Source organism: Syngnathoides biaculeatus, chromosome 3 (genome assembly GCF_019802595.1).
Source record: "Syngnathoides biaculeatus isolate LvHL_M chromosome 3, ASM1980259v1, whole genome shotgun sequence".
Classification (NCBI taxonomy): domain Eukaryota; kingdom Metazoa; phylum Chordata; class Actinopteri; order Syngnathiformes; family Syngnathidae; genus Syngnathoides; species Syngnathoides biaculeatus.
In genome coordinates, this window is record NC_084642.1 from 10163422 (window position 1) to 10184763 (window position 21342).

The following is a 21342-nucleotide window of genomic DNA, read 5'->3' on the forward strand; positions in this document are numbered from 1 at the left end:
TAAATGTCGACGACTTACTCACCAGATCCGTGTGTAAATCCAGTTGTCCAAGACAAGCGGAAGCTGGTTAATAGTCCAATTTCTTACCGGCGAAAATATCGACTTTGGCATTAAATATGGGTCATCTATGCCAAGTGTCTCTCATTTTCCCGCATATCTTCATTTATCACCACCTTCTAAATGTTTAGCGGTATTGGACAAAACTGTGGGCGTCGTGCTATAAGACGTATTTTCGCGTCATCTCCAACCGATTTCGCATTGAAGAATGTTTTTTTTTTTTTTTCCACCGGCACTTCCATCCAGTGACGTGATTTGATGACGTAAGTGAATGAATGCGAGTTTGTGTAAAACCAGGGGTCATTTATTTAAATATTGGTATTTGTATTGAATACTAGCTGAAAGGTTCGGTGGATTCGGGCAAAGGTTAACGTGCGGCTGAACGCTTCAGTGTTCACGAGCCGTCAACCCGTCACTATGTGGGATTTATTCGTGATTGAGAACAGATCCTGCAACAAAGTATTTGTATGCGTCCAGACTTTTATACGCTTTCAAACTTTTCCGTGTAAATCTCAACGACTTACTCACCAGATCCATGTGTATATTCAGTTGTCCAAGAAAAGTGGAAGCGAATTAACAATCCAATTTCTTATCGGCGAAAATATCGATTTCGGCATTAAATACGGGTCCTCTATGGCGTGTTTATCTAATTTTTCCATGTACATTCGTTTATTTTCACCTTCTAAATATCTAACGGTATTGGACAAGACTCTGGGCGTCGTGCTATAAGACATTTTCATGTCGTCTCCAACCAACTTAGCATTGAACAATGCTTTGTTAGACCGGCAATATGGAGATGTAAACAAAAGTCACGTGATTTTATGAACAGACAGATGGAGTGAGAAAAGCAGCCATCTTTTTGAGCCACGCATTTGTTTCATGTGGACGCCACATAAGGTAATTAAAGTTGGAGGGTACCATTTTAGCAATGTAACCAATATGAATGGATGCTGTGAGAAAAAAAATGCTCTCCTCGTTGTTGGAGCGGCAAAAATGCTTCTCATTATAAACGTCAAATAGCTGTAGCTGATCCGTATGAATGTTCATCTAATAGTTTGCAGTCTATTTTAGGCATTTCAATTGTCTGCTTTCAAGAGGTGATGACGTTATGAATTGTATATAAATGATTAACCTTGGCAGTGTGAGTTCTGGACTGTGCCCTGGCAGTCAAATTCAGGGGGGGTGTTATCAGCTTCTGTAGCAAAGGACCATGATCAGACAGTGGATATAAAAAGTTTCCAGACCCCTATTCAGGTGCCATTTTTTTTGTTTTGTTTTGTTTTTTGCAGCCAAGCTCCAAAGTTTATTTTCCAGTTAATGCATTATAATCTATAACCTGAATTGAAAACAAGGAAATCTTTTTGAGAGGGGAAGTAAAAATAAATGGCAGAAATTATATGGTTGTGCACACGTGCACACCCTTATAACTGGGGCTGTGGCAATGTCCAGAAGTCACTATTTTTAATTCTCCTCTAAAAAAAAAAAAAAAAAAAAAAAAATTCAAGAGCATGGGTTATACGTAATGGTGGAAAAAGATTTTAAATTATCTCGGTCGAATAATTTTTATATTTTAAAATCACAAAACCTTTCACTTGTACCCACTGTAAGCTTTCAGCAAAAGTGACTTTTGAACTACATAAAAGATGTCACCAATTATGAGCAGATATCTTACTAATGTGATTCTGAGAGCTCGAGAAACACAAAATTAATTCACCAGTTTCTCATCGCCTCTATCATAATTTTCGGAACCTGGATGAGTTTGAAGGTAAGCGTTCCCTGTATCCCCCAAAACAAAAACAAAAAACACATACATATTCACACAAAAATCAGCTAAACTGTGCAGATGGATCTTGGCCCATTTTTTTTTTTTTTGTGATGAATTATTCATACGATTCGATACCAAATCCCTGGAAAAATAGCAATTTGATTAGGTGCGGAGCTTTTGCCATGCACCACGCTAAATCATAGGCTTCCATCCATCCATCCATCCATCCATCCATCCATTTTCTTTTGCCGCTTATCCTCAAGAGGGTTGCGGGAAGTGCCGGAGCCTATCCCAGCTGTCAACGGGCAGGAGGCAGGGTACACCCTGAACTGGTTACCAGCCAATCACAGGGCACATAGAGACAAACAGCCAAAATCACACCTAGGGGCAATTTAGAATGTTACATGTTTTTGGGATGTGGGAGGAAACGGCAGTGCCTGGAGAAAACCCAGGCAGGCATGGGGAGAACATGCAAACTCCACACAGGGGGGTCCGTGATTGAACCAGGGACCTCAAAACTGTGAGGCCAACGCTTTCCAGCTGAACCACCGTGCCACCGAGAAAGCACCTCAAGCACTTAAAAAATGCGACATGTTCCTGCAAACACGTAATGTACTCAGGAGAAAGGAAGCGTATGAAAATCACATCTCCAAATGTAGGTATACATATTGTTTGTATAGATCCATGGCTTGTTTCTCATCAGTCACTTGGTGCAAGGCTAGAGTTGTTTTTAGAAACAGAAACCCATTGTGCCTGAAAATGACATTCAGTGTGAACCAAAACAAAGACCTAAAAAGGAGATGGAAAGAGCACAAAATCGTGTAGCAATGGGCTCATGTGATTGTATATTGTATTGTACACAGAATATAATGTACTGTAGACAGCAGTTCCTCGAGACGCAAGTTTAAATTGTTCTGCGTCCATGCTAGCAACTCAAAACAACCTGAGAATTGGTTGTCTCCATTGAAATTAATTACAATTAATCCTTTCCTTCCACTTCAAATAAATTGAATAAAATGTAGAGAATAAAGCGGCAAGGTGGCTCTGCTGGAAAGCGTTGCCCTCACAGTTCTTAGGTCCCGGGTTCAATCCCGGCCCTGCCTGTGTGGCGTTTGCTTGTTCTCCCCGCCCCTGCGTGGGTTTCCTCCGGACACTCCGGTTTCCTCCCACATCCCAAAAACATGCAACATTAATTGGACACTCTAAATTGCCCCTCGGTGTGATTGTGAGTGTGGCTGTTTGACTTGATGTGCCCTGCGATTAGCTGGCGACCAGTTCAGGGTGTACCCTGCCTCCTGCCCGTTGACAGCTGGGATAGGCTCCAGCACTCCCCGTGACCCTTGTGAGGATAAATGGCTAGGAAAATGGATGGATAGATGTAGAGAACAAAACAATTTGTGATTCACAATAAATTAATTACAGCTCCTTCTGGTGTGTGTGTGTGTGTGTGTGTGTGAGAGAGAGAGACCTGACCACTGGGTGGCAGTATAATTTAGTCATGCAGACAAACAAAGAAGAGTTTCATTCCTACTACCGTGGATACGCTCAGAAATTCAATCCAAGTGCACGCTCTACATTCCAGAAGATTCAGAAACTTAAGAGCTTTATTGGAGTGTGGAGTGTTCGGTTAATCAAGAGCGCCAGACTCCAGAATGTGCCGGACCCGGGAGCCTCAGGCAGGTCGAGGTATTTACAGACTGAATTGACACAATAAATATCTCAGGTACACTGACGTAAACCTGCTAATCACACGCTTGCTCTTAAAATAATAGAAAATGGAGAGTGCTGTGGGTGTGTCCCTGAAAGCTCTTGAAAAGCACTTTGAACTTTCAGCCGTCAGTCAAATAAGTGCCGACACAGGTCGTCATGACCCGCAGAGAGGCACTCTATGGTGGGCAGCCAGCCTCTGAGCCTCAGGGTAATGATTGGCAGCTGTGCTGTGACAATTTTCTCTCCTTTGCCTCCACTAAAAATTCAGCGGACCATGCATCATGATGCCGTGGCCACCGAAGGGTGCGCCATATGGGGCCGCAACAGTGCGATGGATCGCAGTTCTCGTGGGTAATTCCCCCCTGTCCCCTTCTCCCTTCTCATCCCATAACGTCGCAGTCAGCAACTGTCAGGCTGCCAGCACTCACGCCACTGTGCCGGACCGCTGGCGGCTACCGGTAAAGTCATCTACTAGGCCGCTGCCTCGCTATGCACTGTGCATGGTTGCACACCACGGCAGATAAACTGTAACCTAAATAATACAAAACACATTTCAGGAGGAATGTATTTTTTCCCAGTTGTAGGCATTGTTTGATGCTAACCGTATGCAGTATTAGAAGAAGTGGGAGAAGTTATTATGAAGAAGAAAGTGGCAATTACGCCGACCGGGCAATGCTTGGGATGCTTGGTAATTATATAGTTGGGGAGGGGAGACTCACGCTGTTCCCTGCTTGTGTTAGCATGCCTCCATTCTAGCCCTGCTCAAAACAAATGGTGAATTTCATGCATAACAATTCACTACTACTACTACTACTACTATCCATCCATCCATCCATCCACTTTGCCGCTTATCCTCACAAGGGTCGCGGGGAGTGCTGGGGCCTACCCCAGCTGTCAACAGGTAGGAGGCAGGGTACACCCTGAACTGGTTGCCAGCCAATCGCAGGGCACATAGAGACAAACAGCCGGATTCACAATCACACCTAGGGGCAATTTAGAGTGTCCAATTAATGTTGCATGTTTTTGAGATGTGGGAGGAAACCGGAGTGCCCAGAGGAAACCCAAGCAGGCATGGGGAGAACATGCAAACGACACACAAGCAGGGATTGAACCCTGGACCTCAGAACTGTGAGGCCAACGCTTTACCAGCTGATCCACTGTGCCGTCACTGCCACGACGACTACTTTTTTTTACGTTTTACCTATTACATATTTAATGACAAAAAATTGAAAATGACTTTAGTGTGTCTTTTCAGGCTAAGTTCTGAGTTTGTTCGAAATATAGAAGATGTAATTGTCTTTGTTTAATATTTAATTTGACTAAACTTTAACTCAGCGCAGCATTACACAGCTTGAGGGCTTCATTTTTGGGAGAAATTTATTCATTATGTACTGTGTAAACCAGTAAAAGTTAAAAAAAAAAAAGTCCAGAGTAAGTAGTTACTTGTATCTCAAGGCGCTGCTTTGTAATTTTTTTTTTCCACCATTCAATGAATATTAGTCTAATTCTATAAGCAATTCTGCCAGACAACAGTTTTCCACGCTGCTGAGGTTTTTAAAATCTTACCCAAGTCAGTAGCATCTATTTCTTCCAGACCTCGATCCACTCTATTTGAGGATGCTCTGTGTGACGTCGAAGCTGGTCTGTAAACATGCGGCTCCGCATCTCCGTTCAAGAGTCCGTTATGAGGTTCTCTCACTTGGGACACGAAGCTTGTGTCTCCCACTTGCTGAGTTTTAAATGTTATGGCCTTGCCCAGTTTGTCCTGCAGACCAAGCTTGCCAGGCCGTATGCCGAGATTCAGTGGTCTGTGAACATGTCCTAAGCCTCTACTTTCAATCCCCTGAACAGTTCCTCCATGGGCTCCGACAACTGTCTCGCTATTGCTTTTCTTCTTTCGTCCTTCAGACCGAGCCCGGGGGTTTTCTATGGCTGCAGGGTGGCCATTGGTTGTACTTTTGGGAATTTTGGGCTCCTTGTCGGAGTGGAGCTGCAAGCTGTTGAAGCGATCAATGAACTCCTCGCAATGCAGTAGGTGGTGCTCTGGCTCCCAGGTGTCCTCTTTACTTCCATAGCCCTTCCATCTAATTAAGTACTCCCACTTTCCCTTCTTATTTCGCCTCTTGTCCACAATGTGCTCCACCTGAAAACAGGAGAGAGAGTGAGAGACTATTTGACTGCATTTCCTCTGCTTAAAGATACTTGAAGATGCCCGTTCAGACACGTTATGCGACAAGTCAAGTTAAAGATAAAGATTGTTCCTGGTCAGATGATTGGCCAACTGGCCGAAGGGACCACAATACTGGGGTTTGGATGTGGAAGTAAAGTGGACAAAATGCTTACTGGATTCGTCAGGTGTGTTATATAAGGGGCGTGCATTAATAAGATGATAATGATATGATGATGATATGCCCTGTTAGCCCTGCGCTAGTGTTAGTGCTGTGCTAGCGTGTTGCTGCTGTGTTACTTCCGCATCTCAGTGATTTAGGTATGTTTTTTTTTTTTTTTTTTTTTTTTTTTTTAAAACCAGCCCTGTAAGTGATATGCTACCGTGTTACTACTGTGTAGCTGCCGTGGCTGTTTTTTAATTTTTTACCGGCCTTGTTCGTGCTACCGTGTTGTTGCTATGTTAAGCTAAGCGAAGGTATTAAAACTTTGAAAACTCTGTGTACCATGTTTCTTTGTAAATATCTCGTTTCAATGTGGGTTTCAATGTGGGCACTTGCGGCTTATTTATGTACCAAATGATGAATTTCCTTTACAAATGTACTGGGTGAGGCTTATAACCAGGTGCGCTCTGTAGGCCGGAATTTACGGTAATTGATAATATCAAGGCAAATGAAGCCATAAAGCACCATTAACAACTACATGCACTCTTGTGAGTGCAATAGCACACTACTGTAACACATGATGAAGCTATTATTGGCTTACATCGGGGGCTTTCAAAGTTGGACAAAGTGTGAGACAGTGAGTTTCCCCCCAGAGAATATAAAACATCTGGGGCCACCACTCACTCCTTTCTTGAAGAAATCACATTGGTTTCTTGACTGCAAAATAACTACAACACGCTGTTAAAATTTTTGATTTTGTTGCATTCGGCTTGTGTTTGTATGATTGCGATATAAACGCTAATTAAAAATATTTCTTGAATTTTCTGTTCAATAGGAACTAAATGTACCAATTTTGCTGTTAACCTATATAAAATTTAACAGGTTTCAATTTCTTTTTTCTTCACATCGGTCCACCTCCTCTAAGGACCTATGACGCCCCCCAGGGGAGGCATTCGCCCAAAAGCGGTCTTAGTACCCTTTAGTAGCACCAGAATGAGAAGCAGGAAGTTTGGCAAATTACAGTCAGCAGCTGCGGGTTTTAAAATGAAAGCGGCGTGTTGATGCACAAGTGTGGTTAGCCGACCTCAGTGGCCCGCTGTTTGTCACTCCTTGATGCTCCCAGTTCAAAGCTCCTTAAATTGCTGTTAGCATGTCAAAACCAATTGTAGTTGGGGTTCGTTGCAGGCAACATACTCAACGAATTGGTGCCTTCTTTGTGAGGGAGAATACATTTTGATAAAGAAGAATTTCCTGACTTTTGAGGTTGATTGTTCTCAAACTGTCTGAGATGCGTGTCACAGGTATATCGGCCACTCGCACACACCACCATTGTCTTAAATTTCACACTAAAATCACAAGTAGCCGTTGAACAGGAACCCTTTATTTCATGTCAGTGGGATAATTTTGTTCTCCATAAAACCACACCAATGGAATAATTTTCAAGGTAAACGTCATTTAATTTATGACATGTACAACCCATCCTTGAGCAGCACAGACTGTCACAAGGTTGTTTCCCACAATGCCACAGATGTTGATCAAGGACCCAAAGTCAAGGTGTTAAGAGTGGCCAAAGCTGGAATAGACTGGTACTTTTATTCTACGGAGAGGAGTCTTCATTGGAAATTATAATATGCACACAATAACCAAAGTTAAAAACATACACATAGGTTCTAAATTGTGGATGATCATGTCCTGCAGTTGTCCATCATCTAGATCAGTATACCAAACATTTCTGTATTTATTTATTTTTTTCATTAGTCTTCATTTGATAACATTTTTGAACACGACTGAGGAACAGAAGACAAGTGTTCGCCAGCAGCAGGGCTGACATAGAGGCTATTTGTCAAAGCATATAATTGATGCCCACATTGTCTAAAACAATATTATTTCTATCAGTTGTCAGACACAAGCCACATTGTGCATTTTAAAAGAAATATCATGTAACACTAAGTCTGTTTGTTTTCGGCCATATATAAAATAACATGAATTTTTACTGTAAAAATGTTGAGAACAAATAGAGTTTCAAAGCAGCCACCTCTCCCGAATTTAGGTCCATCTTCAGTGGGAGAAGCTCTGAGAATATTAAAACTTATTTAAACAATGTCATTTTGAACTGCAAATGTTGCATTATGCCACCCTGACTGGTGGGCACTGTTTCATCATTGTGAATAAATACCAAAAGAAGAAAAATAGCTGCAAATGACATATTTTCTTCCTAACTTTAAATGTAACAGACAACTTAGGGGATTTTCAAACAGGTTAAAAAAATATATATATATATTTTCTAACAAAGCACATCTGAGTCATTGGAAAAAAGTACATTGCTGGTTTGTTTCCTGACCACGCTTGTAACTTAAAGCACTCATATACCAAACCATCTTTCCTCATTGAAATGAACTGAAGACGCGTTAATCCGTTCTATCCCCACCAATATATGGCAAAAAAATCTAGGCTATTGTTAAAATGTAATCTAACACAGTGCAGTGTTGTATGTTGCAAAACATGCAGCAATAACAAGATTAAATAAAATGTAAATAATTAAACATTTTGGTCATTTAAATGTCTAATGCAGCCCTATGGGGCCACGAATGAGTGCAATCTGTAAGCCAGTCCCAAGCCCAGATAAATGCAGAGGGTTGCGTCAGGAAGGGCATCCGGCGTAAAAACTGTGCCAAACAAATATGAGCGTTCATCTAAAGAATCCCATACCGGATCGGTCGTGGCCCGGGTTAACAACGCCCGCTCTCGGCACTGCTAACCTGCAGGGCGTCGGTGGAAATTCAGCTACTGTGGGTCGAAGACAAAGAAGAGGAGCAAACCGGATCCATCATCAGAAGAAAAAGAGGAATGCACAGAGCCTACAACTGAGTGTAGGGACTTTGAATGTTGGGACTATGAAAGGAAAAGCTCAGGAGTTGGTTGACATGATGATTAGGAGAAAGATTGATATTCTGTGCATCCAAGAGAGCAGGTGGAAAGGTAGTAAGGCTAGAAGTTTAGGAGCAGGGTTTAAATTATTCTACCACGGAGTAGAAGGGAAGAGAAATGGAGTAGGGGTTATTTTAAAGGAAGAGCTGGCTAAGAATGTCTTGGAGGTGAAAAGAGTATCAGATCGAGTGATGAGACTAAAATTTGAAATTGAGGGTGTTATGTATAATGTGGTTAGGGGCTATGCCCCACAGGTAGGATGTGACCTAGAGTTGAAAGAGAAATTCTGGAAGGAAATAGATGAAGTAGTTCTGAGCATCCCAGACAGCGAGAGAGTTGTGATTGGTGCAGATTGTAATGGACATATTGGTAAAGGAAACAGGGGCGATGAAGAAGTGATGGGTAAGCACGGCATCCAGGAAAGGAACTTTGAGGGACAGATGGTGGTGGACTTTGGAAAAAGGATGGTGATGGCTGTAGTGAACACTTATTTCCAGAAGAGGGAGGAACACATAGTGACCAACAAGAGCGGAGGTAGAAGCACGCAGGTGGATTATATTTTGTGCAGACGATGTAATCTGAAGGAGGTTACTGATTGTAAAGTAGTGGTAGGGGAGAGTGTAGCTCGACAGCATAGGATGGTAGTGTGTAGGATGACTCTGGTGGTGGGTAGGAAGATTAAGAAGACAAAGGGAGAGCAGAGAACCATGTAGTGGAACCTGAGAAAGGAAGAATGTTGTGCGGCCTTTCGGACAGAGGTAAGACAGTCTCTCGATGGACAGCAGAAGCTACCGGAAGACTGGACAACGACAGCTAAGGTAATCAGAGAGACAGGCAGGAGAGTACTTGGTGGGTCATTTGGTAGGAAAGGGGAGAAGGAAACTTGGTGGTGGAACCCCAAAATACAGGGAGTCATACAAGGAAAGATTAGTGAAGAAGAAGTGGGATACTGAGAGGACTGAGGAGAGGCGAAAGGAGTACATCGAGATCTGACGTAGGGCAAAGGTAGAGGTGGCAAAGGCTAAACAAGAGGCATATGAAGACATGTACACCAGGTTGGACACGAAAGAAGGAGAAAAGGATCTCTATAGGTTGGCCAGACAGAGAGATAGAGATGGGAAGGATGTGCAACAGGTAAGGGTGATTAAGGATAGAGATGGAAATGTGTTGACTGGTGCCAGTGGTGTGCTTAATAGATGGAAAGAATACTTTGAGAAATTGATGAATGAAGAAAATGAAAGAGAAGGAAGAGTTGAAGAGGCAAGAGTGAAGGACCAGGAAGTGGCAATGATTACTAAGGGGGAAGTCAGAAAGGCACTACAAAGGATGAAAAATGGAAAGGCAGTTGGTCCTGATGACATACCGGTAGAGGTATGGAAGCAATTTGGAGAGATGGCTGTGGAGTTTTTGACCAACTTATTCAACAGAATACTAGTGGGCGAAAAGATGCCTGAAGAATGGAGGAAAAGTGTTCTAGTTCCCATTTTTAAGAACAAAGGGGATGTTCAGAGCTGTGGGAACTATAAAGGAATAAAGTTGATGAGCCACACAATGAAGTTATGGGAAAGAGTAGTGGAGGCTAGACTCAGGACAGAAATAAGTATCTGCGAGCAACAGTATGGTTTCATGCCTAGAAAGAGTACCACAGATGCATTATTTGCCTTGAGGATGCTAGTGGAAAAGTACAGAGAAGTTCAGAAGGAGCTACATTGTGTCTTTGTGGATCTAGAGAAAGCCTACGACAGACTACCAAGAGAGGAACTGTGGTACTGCATGCGTAAGTCTGGTGTGGCAGAGAAGTATGTTAAAATAGTACAGGACATGTATGATGGCAGCAGAACAATGGTGAGGTGTGCCTTAGGTGTGACAGAGGAATTTAAGGTGGAAGTAGGACTGCATCAGGGATCAGCTCTGAGCCCCTTCCTGTTTGCAGTGGTAATGGATAGGCTGACAGATGAGGTTAGACTGGAATCCCCTTGGACCATGATGTTCGCAGATGATATTGTCATATGCAGTGAAAGCAGGGAGCATGCAGAGGAACAATTGGAAAGATGGAGACATGCACTGGAAAGGAGAGGAATGAAGTTTAGCCGAAGTAAAACAGAATATATGTGCGTGAATGAGAAAAGTGGAGGGGGAAGAGTGAGGCTACAGGGAGAAGAGATAGCGAGGGTGGACGACTTCAAATATTTAGGGTCAACAATCCAGAGCAATGGTGAGTGTGGTAAGGAAGTGAAGAAACGGGTTCAAGCAGGTTGGAACAGCTGGCGAAAGGCGTTTGGTGTGTTATGTGACAGAAGAGTCTCTGCTAGGATGAAGGGCAAAGTTTACAAAATAGTGGTGAGACCGGCCATGATGTACGGATTAGAGACGGTGGCACTGAAGAAACAACAGGAAGAAGAACTGGAGGTGGCAGAAATGAAGATGTTGAGAATCTCGCTCGGAGTGACCAGGTTGGAAAGGATTAGAAATGAGCTCATTCGAGGGACAGCCAAAGCTGGATGTTTTGGAGACAAGATTCGAGAGAGCAGACTTCGATGGTTTGGACATGTTCAGAGGCGAGAGAGTGAGTATATTGGTAGAAAGGTGCTGAGGATGGAGCTCCCAGGCAAAAGAGCGAGAGGAAGACCAAAGAGAAGGTTTATGGATGTGGTGAGGGAAGACATGGGGGCAGTTGGGGTTAGAGAGGAAGATGCAGGAGATAGGCTAAGATGGCAAAAGATGACACGCTGTGGCGACCCCTAACGGGACAAGCCGAAAGGAAAAGAAGAAGAAGGCCATTTAAATGTCTAATGTCAGTCTAATGAAGTACGTAAAAATGAAGAGGTTCACAACCACTGTAAATAACTCAGTTGCAGTAATATTTCTAATTTTCAACAGAAGAAAAAAAGAAACAAATATGCCTGTGAGTATTTCTATATTTTCTGCTTGCTATTGAGACTTCCATATAGTGACTATCAAGGACTAAATATTAAAGTGTCAATTTCATTTAAAAAAAAAGACCCTTGTTTTGTCACATTGTTGAGAGTAGGCCCCTCTGACAGCTACTGCTCTGCTCTGCTTTGATCATATTTGGCTTCGAACGAATCCTTTCCTCTGATTGGTTGCCTCCCACTTCTGAGAGCACACATTTGTGATGTTGACAGCCCTGGCTTGGGAGAGGGGAGGTAGGCGGAGAGCTTCGCGAGCGATGGAGATATGCTTGAGAGATTCGAACGACCTGATTCCAGGCCTCTCGGCAGAAAAACATCTGCAACTTGGGAATGCGTGGACCATTTTAATTCATATTTCACATGTTTACTGAGGCATCATAGTGTCGATGTAACCTTGCCAATAATGGAGAAAGTTTTGGTAAAATGTGGGACCTTTAAAGTGCTACAAATACCATAACAATGCCGGATGTTTTCAATAGTCTATCTATGGTGTTTTGCATACGGGGTTGAGTGTCTGATAATTTGGGAACATGTCATTCTCTTTTTTTTTTTTTTTTATGTTTAATCTTCAACTAGGAATGACAATAAAACTGCTTGAAGAAAGCAGTTTGCCTTGGAGTTGGAACTACTATCATGCATGACATTTGAAGAGATCTCAGTTCAATGAAGATAGTCTGATTAACTTCTGTTGTTTCTGTTAAATTGCGCAACACCTCAATGATCCTTCAACAAAGGGTGCTCAGGAACACAGAGAAAGATGGTGGCAAGAGTAGCGTTATGCTTCACACAAATGAAACAAGTTGACAGCAGAAATGACGTCAGCCCCAAGTGTGAATGTTTTTTTTAAGTCTATGTTCAGAGCAAAGCAAAGCAAAGCAAATTTATTAGTATAGCGCATGTCATACATGAGATAACGCAATGTGCTTTAGATGATTAAAGGCATTTGAAAACAAAGAGATGAAACATTTAAAACAGGATAAAAACAATAAAAATAGCAAAATAAAAGAAAAAAAGACAATTAAAACCCACATACAGTGCAAGTAATATGATCAAAAAGTGGATATATTCTAAAAAGCATGAGGAAAAAAAAAAAGAAGAGTTTTCAACCTTGATTTAAAAACATTCACACTTGGGGTGACCTCACCTCTGTTGGCAACTTATTCTATTTGTGTGCAGCATAATAGCTAAATGCTTCTTTACCATGTTTGCTTTGGACTCTGCGCTCCACTATTTGACCAAAGTCAGTCGATCTCAGAGCTCGACTGGGTTTGTATTCCATAAGTATTTCTTTCATGTATTCAGGACCGAAATCATTTAGTGATTTATGGACCAGTAGCAGAACTTCTAAAAAAAAATCTATTCTAAAGCTGACTGGAAGCCAGTGCAAGGACTTTAGGATGGGAGTTATATGCTCTGACCGCTTTGTTTTTGTCAGAATGCGAGCTGCATTATGAATGAACTGCAGCTGTTTAATACTCATTTTTTGGGAGTCCAGTCAGAAGAACATTACAGTAGTCAAGTGTACTTGAGATAAAAGCATGGATGAGATTTTCCTGGTCTGCTTGACACATGCAAGACTTCACTCTGATGTCTGTTGAAGTCTTATTTTACCCTCATGCTTTTTAAAGCATTTCCACTTTTAAATGATCTTTCTCGCATTGTGCACCGTTTTCATTCCATTTTTATTTTTGTCTTTGTTTTAACTTTTTTGAGCTGTTTTGGTTTTTAAATGCTTTTAATCATGTAAAGCACACTGAGTTACAGATAAATAGATTTGCTTTGGAAGAATATAATTGGAAGATAGATAAATTAAAAAGAAGTTAAAGACTCTAGTTCCACCCAACACATCTTGTCGAAGTAAAGGTAAAGTTTTATTTTTTACTATTAGATTAAAAATGTGATGGATCTTATCTGTCTTACCTGTTAGTCATTGGGTGATTGAAGACTTTTTTTTGATACGGTCATTTCTGTACATATTACGATCAAATGTGGCTATAGATTTTTGTTTTTAAAATTGTATGACCACAATGAATGTTAAAATATGATGTGAAAGTTTCAGATTTTATGACCATTACAGTTTACCACAGAGTATATTATTTCTGTTCCCTAAAGAAAAATTCAAAAAAATCAGACAAATCAGCATAAATGCTGGACAGCCAGGAGGCTTTCATTGTATATAATCATTATCAAGAGGAAGTGGGGAGGATGCGTGATTGATCCTCTTTTTAACAATGGTAATTTTTCCAGTCTATTGAAACATTCATTTTCAAACAGAAATTTGTTTCAGCTGCAAAACAAACTAGCATGACTCATCCAACGGCCTCTTCTGATGCATCAGGGCATTTGTCACTGCTCAGACCAGATAAACGTTATCTACTTGAACATTCAAACTGGATCTAGAAGTTTCTTTTTGACTTGTGTGACATGTTTAGCCAGTACCATTTAAAAGATTCCATGACTAATAGTTTTCTTGTATCACATGAAGTAGATCTTGGTTGGTCACCAACACGATGAGCAACATTATGACATAATGCATAGAGCACCCATTGATGACACACTGGCAGGCGGAGAACCAAGTGTACCAAGGGTAACTGGGCAATTTCTTTCAATGTATGAAAAGGCTTGCAGTCAGAAATGGGGTTACTGTAGGAGTTCATTCCTGTCCCTAAGAACAGCACAATCTAGAATAAGATCTGGTAACAGCACCATTTCAAAAGCCCCAAGAGGTACAGGTATTAAAAGAGCAATACCGTTGTACCACCAGAGTGACTTATCCCAGCAATTAAGTATTCATTCATCATTTGAAATTTAAGGTTCAGACATGCTAAAAAAAAAAAATCCATGAGGGAAATCAGTTGAGAACTATGATAGAAGCAGCTTAGAGGTTTGACCATGATCATGCACTGATTTGCTCTTTCAATCAGAGAACCAGATTCAGCAGGCTGTTCGGTTTTTCTTTCCTTCAATGAGCAAGATAGATTTCTGCAATCTTTTTGGAACTTTCTAACAAACAAACACACACAAACACAAACCTCTGAAGTCCTCCCTAACAAATAAATTTAAGAAAATAACTACTGACTAACGTGCATGACCTATTCGACTGCCCACACTGCTCTTGTTACAAATAATCCCTCATTTGTGCTATTTAAACCAGGTTTTTAGGGCAAGTCACATTGTTTAATATGGTCAGTTTGACATTATGACAACAGGAACCTTTCAATATTTCGTCACGTACGAGTTTAGCGGTGGATATTTTTAACTGAAACTTGTTAGCCAATCGAAAAAAAAATGGTTCCCCTGGTAGCAGATAAAATGACAAGGAGCTCCACTAACAAATCCCGAAGTGATATTGTTTTACTCACGTTTATTTTATTGTTGAGAGTCAAATTTTAACTTGTCAGGAAGCTCTTTCCAAGAATTCTAATACAATTTAGAGAATAATTTTGGTCAATTTTGCAACTACCTCTTACTTCAATTCTTACTTAAACAAGTCCACCATATCTAGACAGCATTTTCCAAGTGCATTGATCGTTATTTCATTATTTACATTATCAGTATCCTGAATTTTCCTTCGTAACTAGTGACAATATTTTTCTGAGGAAGCATTTCATATCCTGAATTTTTCATTACTGCAAAGGACTGAGGATTTTAACCCCGGTCCTCAGAACTGTTAGGCTAACACTAACCAGTTGTTCCACTGTGCTGCCTGTTTTGAGTACGTTTTTTTTGTTTTTTTTTTTCTTAAATCTGAATTTCGATACGCAATAGCACACAAACAATTTTTCCCCAACACATAAAAGTTAAGTTTCTCAGGTACCCATTACCTCATTTTTAAAATACTTGTAGCATTTTAGTCAGGGTGAAGTAGCCATTTCAAGAAAAACTCAGCATTTTGACCAGAGGTCTCAAACTCAATTTACCTTGAGGCTGCTGGAAGCAGAGTCCGGCTAAGGCTAAATTGGAAATAAAATATAACGTAAATTCGGGCCTACAAGCCGGGACATTTTTCCACACGCTTTCAACCCTGCACTTTATGCTGCGATGCGGCACTAGCGTGAGCGCACCTGGTTATAAGCCTCGGTACACAAAGCTTTCTCCTTCTAAGACTATCGCCGCGCTAGCGTGAAACTCTTTCTGTGTACTGCGGCTTATAACCAGGTGCGCTTTGTAGGCCGGGAATTACGGCATACGTATGTGGATATATACACACATATCTTTATTTTTTTAAAGACAAAATAATGATGCTGAGGTTAAAAAAAAAAAAGATGTACGTACGCAAAACTACTTATAAAACTCTCCATGGCAATGGCGCTACAACTTTCATTAAAACATGTTACTCCACTTGCATCAAGCCTGGTCAAGGTCACGCCACCGAGAGCCAAAGACACCACCGTGAATGGCAGGTTCGTCAGCGCCACCCACAACATTGTAAACGTGCCACATTCATAGAAAAATCAGGCCTACACAAACAGACTTTCATATTAAGGTGGCGGCCACAAAATATCTCACAGGCCACCAGTTGGAGACCCTGATTTAGACGGACTATCATTTGGGGTAAATGTCACATTGCTCCTTCAATGTGGTTTATATTGAATAGCATGAGTCAATTGTATAATTACAGTTTTAGTGTACAATCTTTTGTGATCTCTATAATATTTTTTTAAAGAACCCTAGTTAATTTGTCATATTTACAGTGGAATTTGTTAAAGAGCATTCAGGAGCAACCATGTTGCACCCAGGAACCGAATCCAGACATCATGTCAGTTCCTACTAGGTCGCCAACTGGATGTTAACCGTACATGTTTTTAATTGTAATTTTAACCGGAGAACCGGGAAAAAATCCACACACACACTTGGCAAGAAAATGTAGAACACAGGACGTAGTCTAACCACTTGACCTCTGAGGCCGCAATTACAGTATGTCTGAAAAGTACATTCATTAGCCAGTCCCTTCATGATCATGTTAATTAATGTCTGAGTTTCTACCACTTCTATTTTGAATCAACCTTGAAATGTAAATTATGCCCAAACGTTGCCTCTCCCTTAAAGCAGTTCACGGCACCAATCTTCGGCACATTTGCAAACAACGGCGGGAAAGAAGAAGGCAAAACAGATCAAGTCATTTATCCAGTTTTCTCATTCTGCCTTGGCCATATGACAGAATGGATGTGTTTACTAGTGTTATTTGGACTTTTGCTACGCGGAAGTAAATGTGATCTGATCGTAAAATGTCCAATGCGACAGTTATGATAGAGAACTGCCCTAACCATCCTCCTGAACAGACGCAATCCCATTGTCATTACACACATACAAACCCCTCAGTTATTCAGTTCTTAGCTGCCTCCACGCATCCAGTTTGTTGAATTGAAATAGTTCAAATCCCATCGGTCCAGCATTTCTTCTCGTGTCTTTAGGGCTCTGTCCCTTGCCCCATCGTCTTTATCACCTACATTTTGGCAATATTTTCCATAAATTCAAATTACGCTGTTACACAGATGACACGCAGTGCAACCTCTCCACCAAACCTACCAACACTCTTCCTCCTTTCCTTACTGACTGCTCATCTGATCTCACTGGTTTTTCATCCAATTTTCTACAACAGTGATAAAACTGAAATCCTATTCATAAGTAATATACCAAGTCCATGCTAGCCCATACTGTCAGTTTTTCCATTATACTTGTTAATTCCTCAATTAACCCTTCCCCTCAGGTTAAGAGTCAAGTCTTGGTGTCATCCTTGAAAACACACTCACCTTCCAAGCACACATAAACCTCAACTGGTCTTCATGCTCTCACTTATGAAACACGGCCCTGTCCATCCCTAACCCCTTACATTGCCCTTGTTCATAGCCTCGACGCTTCCCGCTTGGATTACTGTAATGTTCTTCTGTTTGGTCTCCCCACATGTCACGACCAAAAACTCCAGATTTTCCAGAACTCTGTTGCTCCTAATATCACAAGGACTCCCTCCACTTACCGCCGCCACTCCAGCCCTGCAGCAACTAACTCGATTGGTTTCCCGTCCAATACGACATCTAATTAAAAAAAAAAAAAAAAAAAAAAACTGATGTGCACCCCCAAGGTTCCCCCGTATCTTGATGACCTCCTTCACGTTGCCATACTCCCTGCTTTCTAAGAGCTTTGTCCTCCATCCACTTCACCATTTCTTATGTTGACTGTCCAGAGCCTTCAGCCGCTCTGCCCCGCGTCTTTGGAACTTACCACCACCTGTCCTCCGAAACAGATTCTTTAACAATCTTGAAATCCAAACTCAAGAGACGGGTATCCCGGACTGCCTGTTCACCCCCCACCCCCGCTTAATTTGCCATTTTGATTGAGGTTTTATTTCCTGTTTTTCTTATTGTATAGCTTGATTTCTTTTACCTAGGTATGTACAGTGACCTTGTGTGGCTGTAAAGCCACCTATAAATAAAATGAATTACTACTATAAAAATAAGCAACAGGTGACCAGGCAAATATGACGAACCATGAACTATGAAAAGTTGACGGATAAAACAACAATAACAAATATTCAGAGACTCTATTGTGATTTTGCTGGTATTTACAGAAGCTTGACTGGACCAACTACCTATTCTTCGTTTGCTTTTTCATATCGATGACTCATTTCGAGAGTCAAAAGAGTACAGGTGTGTTCCCAACTTGTAAAGGTCAAGCGTGAAGAGAACAAAAGCAATACATTTAGGGGGTACCCCCGACCAGTGACAAGCCCCTAAGGGTGCAATAAGATATATTGACTACTTCCAGTCATTCCTTGAGATACAAGTTTAATTTGTTCTGTGACCATACTCTGAACTCATCTGTCAAATCACCTTTTTCTATTGAAATGATTGGAAATTCTATTAATCAATCCCACAGTGACAGAGAAAGCCAACAAAAATGTTTGCAATCTGAAAAACAGCCCAACTGGTGGTTCAGCTGGTAAAGCATTGGCCTCGCAGTTCTGAGGACCCGGGTTCAATCCCGGCCCCACCTGTGTGGAGTTTGCACGTTCTCCCCGTGTCTGCGCAGGTTTTCTCCGGGCACCCCGGTTTACTCCCGCATCCCAAAAACATGCAACATTAACTGGACATTATAAATTGCCCCAAGGTGTGATTTTGAGTGCAACTGTTTGTCTCTATGCATCCTGTGATTGCCTGGCAACCAGTTTAGGGTGTACCCCGCCTCGTACCCGTTGACAGCTGGGTTAGGCTTCAGCACTCCCCGCGACCCTCGTGAGGATAAGCGGAAAAGAAAATGGATGGATGACAATTAAATAGCAAGAATTTGTGCCTCATGACTAATAAATTGTGATTGTGCAGCTCCTTAAGGTTAGCGTGCCTAGGCCACCTCGGGACAGTAAAATGCACGACACTACAAACACTGGAGAACACGCAGAAGGCCACAAATCCTCAATAAGCTGCCTCAATATTTGTTTCACCACAAAGTAAATGCAAACACTGTACCTAAGAGCATTGTGTGATTGCCATAATTGTCATTTCAAACTGAGGACTGTATTTTTATTCAGCTTGTCAAAAAAAAAAAAGAGGAAAGAAAATAATTAATACCATAGATAAATAATAAATCATACCAGCATTACCACATTACTGGTAATTGACTGTTATACTCCAACTACAGGAGTTAAATTCCTTGTGTTTTTGACATACTCGGCAGATAAAGATGATTCTGTAGTTTCCATGGTGTGTAACTTGACTTGTCCCCTACCAACTTTGTTATGCTTTTCCATACAAAAAAAAGGTACAAAGTGTCTCCATGCTGTAAAAAAAAAAAAAAAAAAGTAAACTGGGGTGGGAACAAAATCATGAGGCTACTACAACTAAAAGGTAACAACCCCCCCACCCCCCGGTGACGAGCCCCCAAATGTGAAATGATGCACTGTACCCCCCAACCCAAAAGCGTGGGAGCCGTGAAAATTTTTTTTTTGCTCCAGCCAACCTGAATTGACATCGCCGCGGTGATGAGGAGCCCGATTCCCGGCATGTGCGGGCACCTCGGCGAACCATCCCTCCCGGCCAGCAGCCTTCCAGCACGCCCGCTGTCACTTTAGCACCACTTTCAACTCGGCGACACGCCGAGCACTCGGGCCCGTCCAATACGCCACACTTGTTCGCAACAACCGCCGGAAAAAGGGCCAAACTGTGTCGCGAGCGACACAAACTCGACGAAAGGTTGAGTTTGGTCTCTTTAAAGGGCTCAGGACGCCGCTTTTTTTAAAAAAAAAAAAAAAAAAAAAAAAAAAAACAACACACACACACTACGCGACACCCTCCCCTTTACTTCCTAATTCCAATATTCGTCAAAATGTCAGAGAATTGAGCGCGGACGTGGCTTCAACCTACCTCGTAAAGCTCTCCCGAAGCCATAGCGGGGTGCTGGCACCGGCGGCGCGTTGTTCTCGCCTGCCCCTGTGGGCTTTTTTTTGGAGGCTCTTCGCACGGGGTGGGGGGAATTAGCGAGCAGCCTTGTTATTGCGAGCGATGGGCAGCCAGCACGCAGATCAGCAGACAGTGTCAATCGAGCCCGGCGCGTCGCGAAGGATCGTTCAAGCGCCGGAATACAAACAAGGCACCGGGCGGCGCTTGTTTACTCGGCGCGAGAACCGACGCCGAAAAATGAGTTGATCCAAGGCGAGGATGGCCGATGATCGTGCACCTCCTCCTGCTCCTGCTCGCCTTACTGGAAAGGTGTCTCGTGACGACGCCGAGCCACGTCGAGATCCACTCCACCTGTTCGCAAGACCTGATTTAGGGACAGGCGTTCTGAGTTGCAAGACCAACACGGTCCTTCTACAAACTCAATATTGATACCACGACTTTTGACTGATATCACGACTACCAATAAAATAAACTGATGATTGCAATTTGCTGCTTCGACTCGTCCTGCGATGTAACATCATCCCATAAACAAACAAGCCCCCGTGTGATAGCATGCAAATAGGTTTTTTTTTTTTTTGGGGGGGGGGGGGCGTGGGGGTTAAAAGGACTATTAAATAAATACACTTCTTAACACACGCAATTCAGAGTTACACATTATTATTGCAGAGATAGGAATACTCAAATGTATTTTTGCACTCAGTGAGGTATCAATTTGCCAACACGTGTAGATTACTGTAACAATATCCATCCATTTTCTTTGCCGCTTATCCTCACAAGGGTCGCGGGGAGTGCTGGAGCCGATCCCAGCTGTCAACGGGCAGGAGGCGGGGTACACCCTGAACCGGTTGCCAGCCAATCGCAGAGCACATTGAGACAAACAGCCACACTCACAATCACACCTAGGGGCAATTTAGAGTGTCCAATTAATTTTACATGTTTTTTGGGATGTGGGAGGAAACCGGAGTGCCCGGAGGAAACCCACCCAGCCACGGGGAAAACATCCAAACTCCACACAGGCAAGGACTGAACTCAGGAACTCAGAACTGTGAGGCCAATGCTTTACCAGCTGAGTCGCCGTCCCTCTGTTACAATATCTTATTGGTAAGTTTTTCTTTGCAGTCATGAACACTTCTAAATGAGAAAAGTCATTACCAAAATAATAGAATATCTCTCATCAGTACCGGACGTTACAGCTCCTATAAATAGCTCCTGTGTGGGGTTTCTCC

At 42.1% G+C, this 21342-nt stretch overlaps 1 protein-coding gene across 1 annotated transcript in view; it reads right to left on the reverse strand.

Moving 5' to 3' along the window:
* Positions 1-20654, reverse strand: part of LOC133497926 (chromodomain Y-like protein 2) — a 37203-nt gene extending 16549 nt beyond the window's left edge. Inside the window, exons 1-2 of the mRNA XM_061814202.1 lie at positions 20081-20654; positions 5099-5675 (exon numbers count right to left, since the gene is read on the reverse strand). Coding sequence (XP_061670186.1) covers positions 5099-5675; positions 20081-20104 — 601 coding nt within the window. The 5' untranslated portion in view covers positions 20105-20654. The remainder of the gene's footprint in view (positions 1-5098; positions 5676-20080) is intronic.
* Positions 20655-21342: the final 688 nt, after the last annotated feature.